The 17474-nt window shown below is 44.8% G+C and overlaps 1 protein-coding gene across 1 annotated transcript in view; it reads right to left on the bottom strand.

The window, feature by feature from the left end:
* Positions 1–2461: 2461 nt before the first annotated feature.
* LOC138635135 (1-phosphatidylinositol 4,5-bisphosphate phosphodiesterase delta-3-A-like) overlaps positions 2462–17474 on the bottom strand; it is a 29370-nt gene continuing 14357 nt past the window's right edge. The window contains exons 4-16 of the mRNA XM_069722483.1: positions 16881–17109; positions 16431–16560; positions 16092–16317; positions 14888–15089; positions 13094–13238; positions 11758–11910; positions 7776–7919; positions 7466–7619; positions 7238–7354; positions 6922–7100; positions 5748–5883; positions 4412–4561; positions 2462–4311 (exon numbers count right to left, since the gene is read on the bottom strand). Coding sequence (XP_069578584.1) covers positions 4151–4311; positions 4412–4561; positions 5748–5883; positions 6922–7100; positions 7238–7354; positions 7466–7619; positions 7776–7919; positions 11758–11910; positions 13094–13238; positions 14888–15089; positions 16092–16317; positions 16431–16560; positions 16881–17109 — 2126 coding nt within the window. The 3' untranslated portion in view covers positions 2462–4150. The remainder of the gene's footprint in view (positions 4312–4411; positions 4562–5747; positions 5884–6921; positions 7101–7237; positions 7355–7465; positions 7620–7775; positions 7920–11757; positions 11911–13093; positions 13239–14887; positions 15090–16091; positions 16318–16430; positions 16561–16880; positions 17110–17474) is intronic.

Raw genomic sequence — 17474 nt, 5'->3', positions numbered from 1 at the left:
GATCAGTTGACAGTTTGGTTGAGAGCTGGACTTTGTTCACTCTAACAACATCTTTTAATATTTTGTTGCATTGCATATATACAACGCTACTTGCTTGTAATAAATAACTTTACGTTGATTACTGTACAGTTTGTGTGCACAAATAGTTTAATGCTTCAGATACAATAAATAAACAACAACGTTGATGCTTTGGATGAAAGATTTTATAACAGAAACGGGTTTTTTTTACACACAAAGTTTGTAGTTGTTAAACTTCCATTTCCTGATACATTTAGATAAGTGCAATGTTGTCAGTAAACACGGCTGTCGTTGGTTTTAGATTGTTACAAACCGGTATCACGGCAAAGCGTGAAAAAGACACGTGGTCCGCAACAGCAAAATGTCAAATAGTCCTAAGTTTCATTTTCCTGTAAATCACATGACTCTGAGTGTGCAGTAGGTTTCCTTTTCTTCCACTACACAGTGGGTGGGCGTGTCTATTCCACATTTTGTTGTAGTGGGTGGGCGTGTCTATTCCACCTTTTGTTGTAGTGGGTGGGTGTGTCTATTTCACCTTTTGTTGTAGTGGGTGGGCGTGTCTATTCCACGTTTTGTTGTAGTGGGTGGGCGTGTCTATTTCACATTTTGTTGTAGTGGGTGGGCGTGTCTATTCCACGTTTTGTTGTTGTATTTCACATTTTGTTGTAGTGGGTGTGTCTATTCCACGTTTTGTAGTGTGGGTGGTCTATTCCACGTTTGGGTGGGTGGGCGTGTCTATTTCACATTTTGTTGTAGTGGGTGGGCGTGTCTATTTCACATTGTGTTGTAGTTGGTGGGCGTGTCTATTTCACATTTTGTTGTAGTGGGTGGGTGTGTCTATTTCACCTTTTGTTGTAGTGGGTGGGTGTGTCTATTCCACGTTTTGTTGTAGTGGGTGGGCGTGTCTATTTCACATTTTGTTGTAGTGGGTGGGCGTGTCTATTCCACGTTTTGTTGTAGCGGGTGGGCGTGTCTATTCCACGTTTTGTTGTAGTGGGTGGGTGTGTCTATTCCACGTTTTGTTGTAGTGTGTGGGCGTGTCTATTTCACATTTTGTTGTAGTGGGTGGGTGTGTCTATTTCACATTTTGTTGTAGTGGGTGGGTGTGTCTATTTCACGTTTTGTTGTAGTGGGTGGGCGTGTCTATTCCACGTTTTGTTGTAGTGGGTGGGCGTGTCTATTCCACATTTTGTTGTAGTGGGTGGGTGTGTCTATTTCACATTTTGTTGTAGTGGGTGTGTGTGTCTATTTCACATTTTGTTGTAGTGGGTGGGTGTGTCTATTTCACATTTTGTTGTAGTGGGTGGGTGTGTCTATTTCACGTTTTGTTGTAGTGGGTGGGTGTGTCTATTTCACGTTTTGTTGTAGTGGGTGGGCGTGTCTATTTCACATTTTGTTGTAGTGGGTGGGTGTGTCTATTTCACATTTTGTTGTAGTGGGTGGGTGTGTCTATTTCACATTTTGTTGTAGTGGGTGGGTGTGTCTATTTCACATTTTGTTGTAGTGGGTGGGCGTGTCTATTTCACATTTTGTTGTAGTGGGTGGGTGTGTCTATTTCACATTTTGTTGTAGTGGGTGGGTGTGTCTATTTCACATTTTGTTGTAGTGGGTGGGTGTGTCTATTTCACATTTTGTTGTAGTGGGTGGGTGTGTCTATTTCACATTTTGTTGTAGTGGGTGGGTGTGTCTATTTCACGTTTTACCGATACTGGTTTGATTTTTACATATTTTGATTTCACACCAACTGCAAAGAACCTGATAAAACATTGCGTTCATCAGATGGTGATTTCAAACTTTAAAAGTTTTGAACATTACCACTGAACATGTTTCAGTATCCAGCCTAGAAAACATCCTTCTACTGACAAGATTATCTGAATATTTTAATGTGGAAATATTCGCAGTACATCATGTCATGTGTAAATCAAATAAATATGAATGTTCGAAAACCAACTCCTACAAAACACGTACAAAACCTCTGTATAACGGATTCGAACCCGGAACCTTTTTGCTGTGAGGCGACAATGCTAACCACTGCACCACCGTGCCGCCCATTAAAGACTCAGTCAGGAGCCTCAAACAAACACGTAATGCATTTTAACACAACGTATGATAAAACAATGGCAGGTGAATATAATAAAGGGAATCCATTACAACTACAAAGCCTAAAAAGAGTAACTGCGGTGTAACGAGCTCACAGTGAGGCAGCAGGTCTATCTAGTGCACATCACCAGCTTAACGTTGCATACAAAGAAAATTCAAGTCCTTATATAAAAACTGTGTGCGGCTACTTCATCACATAGTTGTTCATAACCATTCACTTAAAGAACAAATACACTGAATATAAATAAAATCATTGAGGATTATACGCTGGGCTACAGTATAAAAGGAGGAGGATTCATTTACAGCACAAGTTAGACAGGCAGAAAAAAAGATCTCTGTTTAAAAAAAAATCTAAATATAACGCTTGTTATGTTCATATTTTGTAAAGAGGACATTTTCTCTTCTGAGCTTGGTGTCAGATTTTAGGCTCTAAATATCCTCCGTGCACTGGTCACACCCAAACATTACGAACACTCCGGTGACCAGGCTGGAGTCACTTTCAGGATTTCATGTGTCATCTAAACAAGAAACAGAGTTTTCAGAGACGTCCTCGTATCTGACCGCTGATACGTCTCATACAAACACTGATTTACAACAACCAGGATCCAACAGTGTTCCCGTTTTACATAACCTGTTGTCCCTGCAGAGCCTGACTACTCTACTGCACTGATAAAACCCCTCCATTTCCTCCTGTTTATTCAGGGTTAGATAGGAGATCTCAGTTTTCCGATCAGACGCCCAGACCAAATAAAAGATTTGAACTTGAAAAAATGTAAACGATTACAGGCACAGGAAACGAAGCTCGGGATGCAGCCCGCAGTATCCATGGCAACATCTCAATCCCTCGATTCTTGTAACCGGTCGGCGGGTGCTAGATCAGATCAGCGGGAGGGATTTCAACTGAACTTCCCCTCTCCTCTGAGCTTCTTCCTCACTCTGTCTGGGGATGCTTGTATTCAGTCTCTCTCTCTGGTCACAGCGCTCATGTTCCTGTGAACACTCAACTGGTAGTTTAAAAGCTTTCACATGTTTTTCACACTTTGTGACAACGGTTCAGTACAAACACAGGTATTACTACTGATGCTGCACCAAACCACCTGTCACAAACTTTACCATCTGAGAAACTCTGAACCCCCTCAAAAAATCTGGAAAAAGTCTAAAACAGAAACTTAAAACTATAATATTTCATTGAAGATATCTTCGTAGAACACCTGCATGCCATGCGTACATTACTGGAGGTCTTATTAGTCACAGTGAACAGGGATCTCTTCATGACCAACTGATACGGAGACCAACTGTTCCTTCAGAACACATATTACACGAAAAGAGAATTTTAAAACTGGTATTAAAACGATTAGAGCGTTTTCTTCATCGCTGCTTCAAGGTTCAAGGACTCTGGCTCTCTATGAATAAAAACGTGCTGATAAAAGAGACACTAAAATAGATAGATATACATTTTTTAAATCCTTCCTGTTGATGGGAATCTTATATATTTAAAGTGGAGAAATAAAATCTTACTAACTTTGGTCTCCTACATGAACAGATGTAAAACTGAACAGGCTTGTTGTCATTAAGCTCTTCAGTCCTGCTTTAAGATTTAAAACTCTCTAACATGAAGAATTAAAGAGACAGTTCTGGCTTCAAGTTTCCACCAATCACAGACTGGCAGATGATTGTGGAGGGAATGACTGAGTGCAGTTAAACCCACCGACCGCAGACATAACTGAGATGAGGTGTGTTGCTATGGTTTCTGTTTACACATCATACTGAGGTGTAAACATTTCAGGGTTTTCTCTTCTTCATAAAGTTAAAATACTGGTTTGTTTGCACCAACGACATCCTCCTGTTTCACTGAATATAAACAGGTTGGGACTTCTTAGAATTTAGTGCCCAGATGTTGGATTTAGATCCGGGCAGATATTATGTGTGGGATGTTCCTGTTGCTATGGGGATGAAGGGTGATGAGTGGGGATGAGGGGGGATGAGGGAGAATGAGGGAGAATGAGGAAGGGTGAGGGAGGGTGAGGGGGGATCAGGGTTTCTTGGTTGCAGACTTGGCTGGCGACCTGGCAGGTGATTTGGCGGCTGACTTGGACGGACTGCTCTCACAGGGTGTGAGCTTCACATGGACGAAGAGGGACGAAGGAGTAAGACTCGAACCATCCAGCTTCAGCAGTCGGACGTGACGATAACCTGGAGAGGGAGAGGGGGGGAAACAGTTACTCATTCTGTGTTGGAAACCTTGAACAGCTCTTTGTTACAATACCCCATAATAACCTCCACACACACACACCTGTACGCAGGCTGGTGAAAGGCAGGGTGTACTGTCCCAGGAAGTCATTCCTCGAGGTATAGTCATAATCCTCCACCATGAAGCGGACCAGAGCCAAGTCAGGGACGTGGACGGTGAAGTTGAAGGTGCAGTCCCACTGCGGGTTGAAGCCTGAAACAGAGAACACACTTACTGACACTAGTTGGTGGTACTGGTAACATGTTCATGCAGTTCGTTGTTCCATCCCAACCTGTCATGTTCCCTCTGTTTAAATCTATTCATTATACTGTATTAAAGTGGATTTAAAATTAAACTATAAATGTTTCGGTAGGTTTGCATTCCCTCTCCATCTTAAAATTACAGAAGCTGATGGTTAAACCATCTAACTTTTAACTATCCAGTGCTTTTCTTTAACTATTCAGACTTTGCTTGTTGTCAGTCTCCCAATCACAACACATAATATTCAGGTATTACAACTGGTTCAGTGTGTGAAGATATTCTTTAAGTGACACCCATGTTATCCAGGTACCCACTGATAACTGCAGAGGTACCTGTTGGGTTACACGCACCCGTGGTTGGGAATCACAAATCTACAGTGTGTCATTGTCCAAGTTACATCACTTCATCATCATGAGCACCTGAGTTTCTTGTGTTTTTGTGACAAATGGCATGAAGGCATCGTCGATGTCACCATGAACATGAGCAGAAAGCGCTTTTAACATTTAGTGTCAAACTAAGGAGAACTGCAATAAAATGTTCCAGAACGTCTGCAGCCATTAGCCGGGCGATGTATTTGGAGTTCATTCCCATTTTAAGACGGGCAGAACGGGACTTTCAAACACAGGCGCATCAGTTCAGGAGAGCAACTTGGACCTTGGAGGGTCTGTGCAACCGTGAATTCGTTCCCCAGACTGTCAACACCGAGTTCTACTGGGACCGTCTGAGGGGAAAACATTGGCTGGCAACCACCTGAACTGTGGCGCCATGGCAACAAGGTTCATGGTAAAATCGCATATGTTCATGTACCAGTGGTCACAGAAATGTTAATAATTCAGGTGCTGATGTCGATCAAAGTGACAAAAGTATAAATACTTATTGCTCGGCTCTGCTCGGTGCACATCGCGGTGCTGCGCTCCGTTTGTGTGCAATAGGAGCAGTTCCAGAACTTTATGATCACCCCTCATATTTCAAAGATGCCATGGCTGTCGACAATATATATAATTAGACCAAAAAAAAGGGATCTACAAGTTGTTTTCTGGAGCTTTTAACCACATCTGATGGTGTTCAGTGGCTAAAATATAAACTGTATTAAAGATAAGAACAAATTCCACTGAAACCAGTGTTGATGGGTAAATACCATTGTTGTCCACATGAGGAGATTTCTTCTTATCGTTGTCAATGGGAACGCCGTGTATCTCCACCCACACTTGAGGGTCCACGATGGAGCTGGGCTTGTCCCATTCTGGTTTCGGCAGCTGCTGAGCTGAAATAATCTGCAATAACATTAAAGCAAGATCATAATGTGATTAGAGAATCATTATACAACCCTGTTTACCAAAAAGTTGGGTTGCTGAGTAATGAAAAATATTTGCTTATTTTGAATTTGATGGCAGCAAAACATTTCAAAAAGGTTGTTCCAGGATCATGTTCACCACTGAGCTGCATCACCTCTTCTTTTAACAACACTCTGGAAACTTTGGGGAACTGAGGAGACCAGTTTCTGGAGTTTTGAAAGGGAAATGTGGTCCCATTCTTGCCTGATAGAGGATTTCAGCTGCTCAACAGTTCAGGGTCTCCTTTGTTCATGTCCTGATGCTCCAGATGTTTTCAATGATTGACAGGTCTGGACTGCAGGAGGCCAGTTTATCAGCGGACTCTTCTACTAGAGAACCATGCTGTTGGAATACGTGCAGAATGTGGTTGGACGTTGCTCTGCTGAAATAAACAAGACCTTCCCTGAAAGAGACGTTGTCTGGATGGCAGCATATGTTGCTCCAAAACCTGAATATATCATTCAGCATTAATGCTTCCTTCCAGATGTTCAAGCTACCCATGCCATGTGCACTAATGCATCCTGTACCATCACAGATGCTGGCTGTAGAACTGAGCTGATAACAAGCTGGATGGTCCCTCTCCTCTTTAACCTGGAGGATGCAGCGTCCATGATTTCCAAACAGAATCTCAGATTGTGATCCATCAGACATCAGGACAGTTTTCCACTTCACCTCAGTCCATCTTCAATGATCTCGGTCCAGAGAAGGCGGCGGTGTTTCTGGATCATGTTTCTATCTGGTTTCTTCTTTGGAGAGTTTTAACATCATTTGTGGACGCAGCGATGAACTGTGTTCACAGACGATGGTTTTCACAAGTGTTCCTGAGCCCATGCAGTGATTTCCACAACAAAAACGTGGCTACCTGATGGCCTGAAGATCACGGCCATCCAATATTGATTTTTCTGCCTTTTCCTCTTGCATAGTGCAGCTCCACCTAGTTTACTACTGGCTACTCATTCTATCGTAGTACCCTCTTACCCGCACGGTGAGCAGGACAGGTTTGTGGCCTGGACCTCCTCCAATGTTTTCTGGGTTGAAGGTGGTGTCACGCTGCTGCATGAAGGGAGGCTTCAGGATGTACCCACACTGACCATTCTGCAGGAAGCGGCCCTGGTTCAGGTCCATCTGCTCACAAGGTGTCTGGAAGTTCAAAGCAACTGGAGAAAACCGCACATAGCAGTGTTAATTCGTTCCACCTCTACAGCATCTCTGTGAGAGCGCACATCCAGAGAGGAAGGTAGAGGAAGAGTCTGCTTCTCATGTGAACAGAACAACGTCTAAAACAAGCCCTCACCGATTTGACAGCCTACGTTCCACATCTCCTGAGGGTTGTAGTTGGAGGACTGGAGGCGCTGGCCCGAGGGGTAGATCCTGCTCAGGTGGTGACTGTTGTGACGGACAAAATACATCCCTGTACGGATAGGACAGGGAAAGTTCAATCAGTACAGTCGGTAAATGTCTGTTTCTACACATATCTTAATAATAACCGTGGATGAATATTTATTTTTTATGTTTAGATTACCTGAGTCCTTGATGTGCCTGAGGGCGTCACTCTCAGAGAACGACGACATGTCGGTCACTGGACTTCTGGCCGCTTGTTCGAAGGTTTTAAAGGGAACGTTGCGAGTGTAGACCACCAGCTCCGACAGCTCCGGACTCAGCTTCAACACACCTGGCTGGGATCGCACGCACAGAAACCCATCACATGATGGACTAGTCCAACTGCTCAGTTTACCCTCTTCTACTCAAGACTGAAACCACGTACACCTGAACCCCCCCAACAAATAATCAGAGGTGTTTCTTCTGGGATAAACTGGTGGAGCTGCACCGACCTTCTTGTCCTCCTTCTTGCTCCTTGGTTGGCAGTCGGCCTGGCTCGTCTCCTCGTCTGAGGAGCTGAGATACGACGAGCTGGACGAGCACTCGTCCGCCGGCTTCTCCTTCTTCCCCTTCACCAGGATTTTACCCTGAAGATCCTGCAAACACAATCAACACACAACACATAAAATCAACAACGTGACAGCTAAACTCAGCAAAAACTATTTCGACATGTTAGCAATACGTCTGAGACTATTACAGCGTTTTTGAAAACTATTCAATGTTAAAAAAGAGAAACTAAAATAGAACATGGATGTGATGTAAGTATTTAGATCCTCAGTACTCAGTTGGTTGAGGACTGTCATGTGACATTTTCAGGTCTCTCCAGAGACGTTCGACTGGGTTCAAGTCGGGTTCTGGCTGAGCCACTCCAGGACATTCACAGAGAGGACATGAGCTGTCAGCTCAGCATCATTGTCCTGTTGGAAGAAGAATCTTCAGCCCAGTCTGAAGTCCTGAGCGCTCTGGACCAGCGGTCATATTCACAAAGGGTCCCTGGACTAAAAGTTACTCTCAGTGATGAAAATCTCTGAAAATTCTTAGAGTTGTGACATTTTCTAAGAATTTCCCCTTAAAATTTAGAGTAGATTCTTGTAAAGATAGAAGTTATTCACAAAACATCTTAAACCTTAAGAGAGCTCCAAAAGAGATAAACTGTGAGGAGCAGGGAGGAGGACTTCAACAGGATGAAGAACTTCTTTAGCAGACGAGCAAACTGCTGAAGTCCAACGAGGTCAGAGAAATATTCTTCTAACGCTGAAGGACGTTAATGAAACGCTACAGATTCTATCTGCAGGATGATGTTTGTGGTGGATCTCAATAGAGACGCTCAACACAATAACACAGAAAGGAAAGTGATAGAAGATATTTGTTGACTGGATAAATGACTGGAGTTTGTTCCGGCCTTCATCAGCAGTGATCACACAAACACAAACATTTTCACGGCCTCGCATCAACACGCAGTTCATTTTATCTCCACTGGAGGTCACTGTCCGTTCTGTGTCCTTTCTCACAAAGTGTGCATTTTTTTTTTTATCAACTAATCACATCTACTAAAAGGATGCGTCACTTAGCAACGGGGTTGACCACACCTCCTCAGTAAGATCAGGGTTTCTGTTCTGTCCTTGCTGAGAAGTTTCCTAAATCACTCCTAAGATAAGACTCCTAATCAATTATACATCAAATTCTGTGAACACTCCACCGTACCATCCCGGACTGGACACTGCTTCCCCAACAACAAGCCGTGGATCACCAGTGACCTGAAAGTTCTTCTTAATAAGAAGAAAGCAGCCTTCAGGTCTGGGGACAGGGAGGAGCTCAGGAGAGTGCAGCGCCACCTGAAGGAGAAGATGAGGGAGTGCAAGGACTCCTACAGGAGGAAGCTGGAGTCAAAACTCCAGCAGAACAATGTGAGGGAGGTGTGGACCGGTATGAAGGAGATTACTGGATTCAAGGGGAGAGAGAGACAACCAGGGGGAACCTGGAGAGGAACAACCAGGGGGAACCTGGAGAGGAACAACCAGGGGGAACCTGGAGAGGAACAACCAGGGGGAACCTGGAGAGGAACAACCAGGGGGAACCTGGAGAGGTCAAATTAACTAAACTGTTTCTTCAACAGGTTTAGTTCTCCGCCCTCATCTGTCTCCTCCACACCTCACACCTCCCAAACACCTCTGCTGCCTCCCCCCTCTGCGCCCCCTGGTGAACTGCATAGAGCCCTCAATCTCACAGGGCTCTTCCTCCATCGACACTTTGACCCCCCGCTCCTCCTCTCACCCCTCTCTCTGTGACAACTGGCCAGGTTAGGAGACAGCTGGAGAGAATCCACCAGCACAAGGCTGCAGGGCCTGAGGGCATCAGTCCCGTGGTCCTGAAGACCTGCGCCGTCCAGCTGGCTGAGGTCCTACAACACCTCTTCAACCTGAGCCTGAAGCAGGAGGAGGTCCCGGTGCTGTGGAAGACGTCCTGCCTGGTTCCTGTCCCCAAGAAGACGACTCCATCCGGCCTCAACGACTACCGACCGGTTGCCCTCACATCTCATGTGATGAAGGTTCTGGAGAGGCTGGTCTTGGCCCACCTCAGACCGCTGGTGAAATCTTCTCTGGACCTTCTACAATTTGCGTACCAGCCTTGTGTGGGAGTGGACGATGACATCATCTACCTGCTGCAACGAGCTGTCTCACCTGGATGGAACCGGTGACTCTGTGAGAATCACTTTCTTTGATTTCTCCAGTGCATCCAACACCATCCAACCACTGCTGCTGAGTGAGAAGCTGCGGGTGGTGGGTCTGTTGTGGCCAGTGCTTTGTACTTCGCTGTGGTCTGCTGGGGGAGCAGCATTGGAGCCGGTGACACCAACAGACTTAATAAACTGGTTAAGAAGGCCGGCTCCATCATCGGCTACAAACTGGATAGTCTGGAAAAGGTGGTGGAGAGGAGGACGCTGAACAAACTATTGTCCATCTTGGATAATCCTGTCCACCCTCTCAACCACCTGCTGCAGGGACAGCGGAGCACTTTCTCCAAAAGATTCCTCCAGCTCCGCTGTCACAAGGACAGATACAGGAGATCATTCCTGATACAGGAGATCATTCCTGATACAGGAGATCATTCCAGATACAGGAGATCAATCCTGATACAGGAGATCATTCCAGATACAGGAGATCATTCCAGATACAGGAGATCATTCCTGATACAGGAGATCATTCCAGATACAGGAGATCATTCCAGATACAGGAGATCATTCCAGATACAGGAGATCATTCCTGCCCACTGCAATAAGACTTTACAATAACTCACCTCTGGCAAAATCCATCACAGTACAATAACACTGTTGACTGTGTTTCTTGGTTGCTTGTATATTATATGTATATTATATATATAGATATATACTGTACTGTATGTGTATATATATATACATATGTTGACTGTTTATTGGTTTGTTGTATATAATATATATAGATATATAATGTACTGTATATATACTGTATATACTGTGCATTTTATATTTTATATTTATATTTTTTACTGCTATTTTATTTTATTGCTTTTCTATTATATTATTCTATTCTATTATTATTTTATTCTATTGTTTCTATTATTGCTCCTGTATGTATGCTGCTGTGGCGAAAAAATGTCCCCTCGGGGATTAATAAAGTATATACCTACCTATCTACCTACCTAATTTAAAAAGTTTTCAGGCTCAGTTTAAAGTTCTCTGAGAGGATTGTAAGAATGTTTGTGAATACGGCTCCAGGATTTCATTCAGGACATCTCTGTACTTTACTCCGTTCAGCTTTTCCTCAACCATGAGCAGCATGATGCTGCTACCGTCCATCCACCGTTGGGATGGGGCTGCATGGTGCTGAGCAGGAGATGAGCACTGCCTCATTCCTCCTGACATAATGCTCAAAGATGCCAAACAGTTAGGCCCAGTGCAGGGCCTCAGAAGGAACCTAACACTTATCACAACTGCTAATAACATAACATGTCCCAATGGTTACATTAAAAAATAAGATTAAAACAGGACGTGAGATAGTCCACATAGAAATTCATTTAAAAACATCATAAAAACTGTGTTTTTTCTCGTGGCCACAAACGTCCCTTTCTATGAAGGTGCCTGAAGGGAGTGTGATTACTGGAGCGAGGATCATGTGAACATGCAGCGACTCCCACAGATGTAACGATCAAAAGCAGAATAAGAGGGACAAAGAGGAGCAGATGGTAAACGTGGACGTCTAGAAACAGCAACCGCTTACAAAAACTCTCAGACATGAAAACAGGCACCATCAATATCTTTCTATACAAATCATCTTATCATGTCGGGACGTTCATCCAAATTATTAGAAGCAACAGCAAACACTGAAACTGTAGTCTCGACGCATCCTGCAGTTCTTCTGGGGACTGAACTTTGACCTGATTACGGGGGGAGCTCACCTCTGGAGAAGGCAGGCAGCAGGAGTCCAGACCGCCGAGGGGCCTGACGAGCAGCTTGTCCCCCAGGATGGACCGCAGGTGTCGGGCCATGACCGTCTGCTGCTCCACAGAGCAGTGGTTCTCCAGGGACAGGATCAGAGGGAAGGGAGACACCTGGGGGAGACGCAGCACGGTGAACAGGCAGGGAACAAGAAGTTTGGCCTCTCAAAACTGTCAGCGCTTGTTGTCTCAATCTAAACTGCAGGTTAAAACAGTATAATGTAGATATACTTTAAATACTGTATACACACTATTTATTAGGAGCACCTGTTCACCTGCTTTGTCATGTAATTAAGGATAAAATCCTGCAGATTCAGGTCAGGAGCTTCAGTTCAGGTTCATAGTTAACATCTAAACAGGGAAAGATGTGATCTGAGTGACTTGTTGTTGATTAGTTGACCAACAATCTGCTGATCTAAAATTTTCACCACAACAATTCACACAGAATCCTTCCAGAATCGAGATCTGAAGCTGCAGCCAGAACCAGAACCAGAACCAGAACCAGACAGCTGAGGACTGGAAACATGTGACCTGGTCTGATGAATCTGTTTCTGGATCCACCCTGCTCGGTGTCACCAGTCCAGGATGCTGCTGGTGGTGTCAAGTGTTCTTGGCACCGTTTGGGCCCCTTAAAAGTGGTCTGACCTGGTTTCGTGAACATGACGGTGAGTTCAGTCATCACATCTGAACTCAGGAGAAAACCTTTGAGATGTGGCTGAACATGAGACGGAAAGCAGGAGTCTGCATCAGTCAGACCTGCAGAACTGATGTGATGGAACGATGTCCACACGATGCAGAATACGGTCGGGTCATGTCTATAACCTGGCACATGACGAGATCTACAGTGAACCATCGTGATGGACGATGACATCATCGGTGGTGGCGTGCTCTTCACGCTTTTTGTCAGCTCTCATCAACATCATTAATTTCTTATCACATGATGTAAATGATTCAAACAGTGTCCTGATCGTCCTCCACTGACGGCTGAAACCCTCGGAGACGTCTCTCCTGCTCCAAACTACAGCTACAATCAGCAAAATGCATCTACACAGAATCTCATGGTAATGATTCAGCATTGTGTGGTTTCCATGACGACAGAGACTGAAGCTGTTTAAGAGCAAAAGGGAGGCCTGACCCAGTGTTAGTATGTTGTTGTAAAGTACTCAGTGAGTATATACTTTAGAAAAATATCCACAAATATATTATTAGTTAATTTAGAAAGACTTTCAATATTTATTAGTACTGTATGATGTCAAAATATCAATAAATTCTGTATTTCTTTAAGTCAAGCACTCACTTTAAAAGCGTATTCATTGATGGTCTCAATGACTTCAACGAAGGGCACCTTGGAGGTGAGAGTGTATCCGTGATAGATGACCGGTTCTCCTTTATCTCCGTCCCAACAGTCCAGCTCCACGCAGCGGCAGCCGGTGTTCAGAGCTCTGAGGGAAAAATACGCTTTTAAAACATGTCATTTTTAGATCGTGTAAATAATCTGTTCCCTGTTGGCAGCCAATAATAAATGATGGTAACATCCACAGACTCGCCGTGTTGCCGCCCAGAGCCTCACAGCTGCCAAAACTCATCCATGTTTTTACCTCATCAACTAAACATGATGAGGATAGAAAATATGAATCCCATGCTGCAGGAACATAAAACCCATCTACCTGTCCTTCATCTGACACTAACTGGAAGAGAAAGCAGGAAGAGGTTTCTGTCGCTACTTCACCTACGGAGGAAATGAAGGGGCTCCTGAGGTCAGAACTCCAGCAACAGAACTTTATTTATCTTTATTGTATATTTTGATGTCTTCATATAAAACTCCATGATAAGTTTGTCCTTAAGTGGAGTATTTTATTTCTGCTTTTAAGTATATGAAGCTAAAAACACACCCCCTGGGCCCCGCCCACAGAAACTGGAGTGCCCCCCATTGGTCCACCTCCCCAGCCTGGACTGAATGTACCCTGCGTTCTGAATCACATACTGTTTCTTGTAACTTTCAGTACTGCAGCTACCCGTAAAAAGTATAAACTGTTGCGTGCAGTATGTGGGCGGAGCATCAGTGCCACCGTCTCTCTGTAGCTCAGTCGATGTGACGTATCTTCCGTTGCGCAAAGGATTGTGGGTCAGAAAATTTCGAGTATCATGCTCACCTGCAGACTGCAAAATATGATCAGCTGTAGTTGGACATCCTGGTACTTTTGGCATCCTACGTTTAACATACTAAGTATTGGGACGTACTAAATCTTTTTCTGACGTACTAAGTAAGATGTTAGTATAGATACTGGAACGCGGGGCCGGGGGGGGGGGGGTCAACCATGTCCTCCAATGAACACTTCCTGTTCCTCTGCTAGTGTGGAGTCACATGACCACATACCCAACCCACCTCAGGGGCCCATCGGCAGTTATGTGTGTTTGTACATGATTGGTTGTCCACCATTTTTGGTTTTATTTCCTTTGTTTCCAACCTGTTTAAGTGTTTGGAGCAGTGTGTTCATGAAGGACACCAGCCAGAACACGTCAATAAAGTTCTTCCACCTGCTGCAGATGTTGCTGGAGTTCATACAGCTGCTTCCTTCACCTATTCCTCTCTGATCTCCCCCGCAGCGGATTGGACAGTCCTGAATTCACCTGTTTTATCTACCTCGCTGATTTCTCAGAAAAGGACGAGGTCCCTGCTGCCTCCTCCACACGGCAGCGGGTCAGGTGGCTGTGGGAGGTCCTAAGAGTTCCTCAGAGTTCCTCAGAGATCCTCAGAGGTCCTCAGAGTTCCTCAGAGGTCCTAGGAGTTCCTCAGAGGTCCTCAGAGTTCCTCAGTTAGTAATGTTAAGGTCTCACATTTTCACATGAAACCACCTTTAAAGAGGAACCTTGTCTGATATCATCTTGTCTTATAATGTTATGCTGCACGTGTCAATAAATGATGAAGATGTGAGTGGATGATGATGATGATGTGACTGAATGATGAAGATGTGGCTGAATGAAGATGTGACTTGATGATGATGATGATGATGATGCGACTAGATGATGAAGATGTGAGTGGATGACGATGATGATGATGTGACTGAATGATGATGAGTCTGGTTCTGACCGTATGTATGGCTCGGTGCTGCTGTCCCCGGTCAGCTGGTCCTTGGTGAGGTAGGTGTTGTGTGAGGAGGAGATGAAGTAGTGGGCCAGCGGGTGCTTCATGTCCTGGTAAATTCTGGCATGTTCCGGGTCGAACACACAGTTCTCCTTGGACAGCATGTACATGGTGAAACCGTTGGGCGTCATGAACTGGTTCTTCTGGGCTGCAGAGGACAAACCCAGGAACACACCATGCTCTGATTAAACTGGGTTTCAGTTAAACAGCTGTTTGGAGTTACAGCTGATATGATTTTGCTGTTTTCAAATATCTGCAGACTTTAAAGAAACCTGAGAGGTCGTTCAAGCTTCTGCTTTAACATTTGACAACAGCTGTAGTTCAACTTAGTGGAAACTGTTTCCACATAATTTCTATATTGAAGATTCTTTTGCATATCTGATCAGTGTCCTGCAGCTTTATTGGACTATTGAACTACTCTTTATGTGGAAAACGCCATTTTCTCACCATTATTTCAAATTGTATTCCCACTGGTCACAGTGAAATGTAGAACTGACTCTTTGAATTGTTTTCATAGTTCTGCATTGATTTGAACCTGCTTACATCTCTTTAACTTTCTGCTTTAGTACTTGGCGAGCCTGGCGGCACCGGCTGTCACTCACAGCTTTACTTTCCTTCTCTGTGAATACACTCCGGTTACTCAGCTCGCATCATCATTTGTTCAGCCTCCCTGAAGGACGGACCAATCAGAGACCAGTATCGGTGGTTAACCCCGTTCGTCCCGCCCCTCCTTCATTGTGATTGGACAGCTGGTGACAATGACGAGCGCAGCGTTAACATTTTTCAACTCGCTCACCGGAAAAAATTGGCAAACGTTCAACACTCAGCAGCTCGTCAAGCTGCTGGCGTTCATTACAACATTTTATAAAATATGCTGCACTCAGGAAAAAACTCTTTGATTGACACGGTAGGTCGTGTCAGCAGTGGCAGGGTTTGACGCATGCTGATTGGTTAAATTGAACCGGAGGTCTACGCCCAGCACGATGGAACGACTGCAAACGATTCTGTATGGAGCGACCCGGACTCATATTATTGGAGTGACACCGGGTCTGGTACTTTGCTAACTTTGTCTGTCTCCGGCTGACCAGGGAGCATCTGTTGAGCTTGTCAGACATCACGTACTCTAACTGATATTTCTGTGGCAGCGTACCCCACTCATTCAGCTCGTAGGTCAGTATGAGGCTCTGAGCGTGGATGAGGGAGGCGTCCTCCCCCTGGTCCTTCAGGAAGTCCTTCAGGTCCACCACGGAGAGAACGCAGCTGTTGGCAGAGTAGCGGATAAACACAGCATCCAGTTCTGGTCGCCGTAGCAACTCTCTGCAGAAAACTTCGATCTCTCCGTGGTCCAGACGGCCGTTAGCCGACTGGTCACATTTCTGTGGGTGAGACACATGCGATCAGTCTTTGTTTACGTGTAACGGTCTGGTTTCAAACAAATCACTTCTACAGATTCAGACGTTTGTTTGTGTGTTTGTGTGTGTTCTCCTACCTGGAAGAGGCTGCGGGCGTACTGGTCACTCAGGTCAATATTGATCATCTGCAGCAGCGTCTGCACCTCATCGTAGCTCATCTTGTCATCGTGGTTCTGGTCGGCCCGACTCAGGTAGGCATGAATCCAGGTGACACACCAACGTGGTCAAAGAAGCAGCGAGCAGAAGAAATGATGTGGGAGTGTTGGAATTTGACCAAGATGGAGTTTTCTATATTAATCCTGCCGACAGAGTTTATGTTGGAATTTAGGGTCAACTGTATGTTTTCATTGGTTCCTTGTTGCATTGTTGGTTCTGGTTTGGGTCCCTGTAGGAGACATCATGGGCCTCCAACAACCCTTTAAAAACAATATATATGACAGTTTCTGGTGCTTTGATTCTTGCCACTTCTGCACTTCTACAGTTTCACATGAACAATGATTTATTTCCAGCCTACAGTTGAAGGATATTGGTCCAGTTTCTCCTTCTGGGTCATGTTCTTCATCCTATCCTGCAGGGTGCGGATGCCTCGGGCCCAGTGCTGAGCCTCCTCCTGGCTCTGGCAGAGGAGATCCAGGCTCTTGCGGGGCCCCTTGAAGACCACCGTTAAGCAGCGACCCTCGGGCACGGAGCCGATCATCCGCCGCAACGTCTCCGACTGGCAGCCCTCACGAATGCACTCCACCTCCGTGATGGAGACTGAGCGATGGAGGAAGAAGAACCAAAACCAGGTGAGTAGAAGAACAAATCCTGCCTCATCAAGTCTCCATCCTGTTTATAGTTTATTGTTTTTAAAGGAATTCTTGTGCTCAGTAAGTTATTTGGAGGTATTGTTTATTATTGATACACAGCATACATTTCCATCACTATGCAGATGACACCCGGCGATATTTGTCTGTGAAAAACATAATGTCCATATTCATTTATTATAATCAGGGTGTCCCAGTAACTCTCTGAAATCTGACTGAGCTCCATCATATCTTTAAAACCTCATTATAATCTATCATCCCAACTGAAAGCTTCTGTGCTGGCCTCTCTGGTTCCTCCAGTTTCCAGGAGAGAGT

This window comes from Brachyistius frenatus, unplaced genomic scaffold (assembly GCF_029030835.1).
Source record: "Brachyistius frenatus isolate BFR_SWC_R1_liver_20210118 unplaced genomic scaffold, ASM2903083v1 Contig_293, whole genome shotgun sequence".
In the NCBI taxonomy this organism is placed as follows: Eukaryota; Metazoa; Chordata; class Actinopteri; family Embiotocidae; genus Brachyistius; species Brachyistius frenatus.
This window is presented reverse-complemented; position numbering and strand designations above follow the sequence as displayed.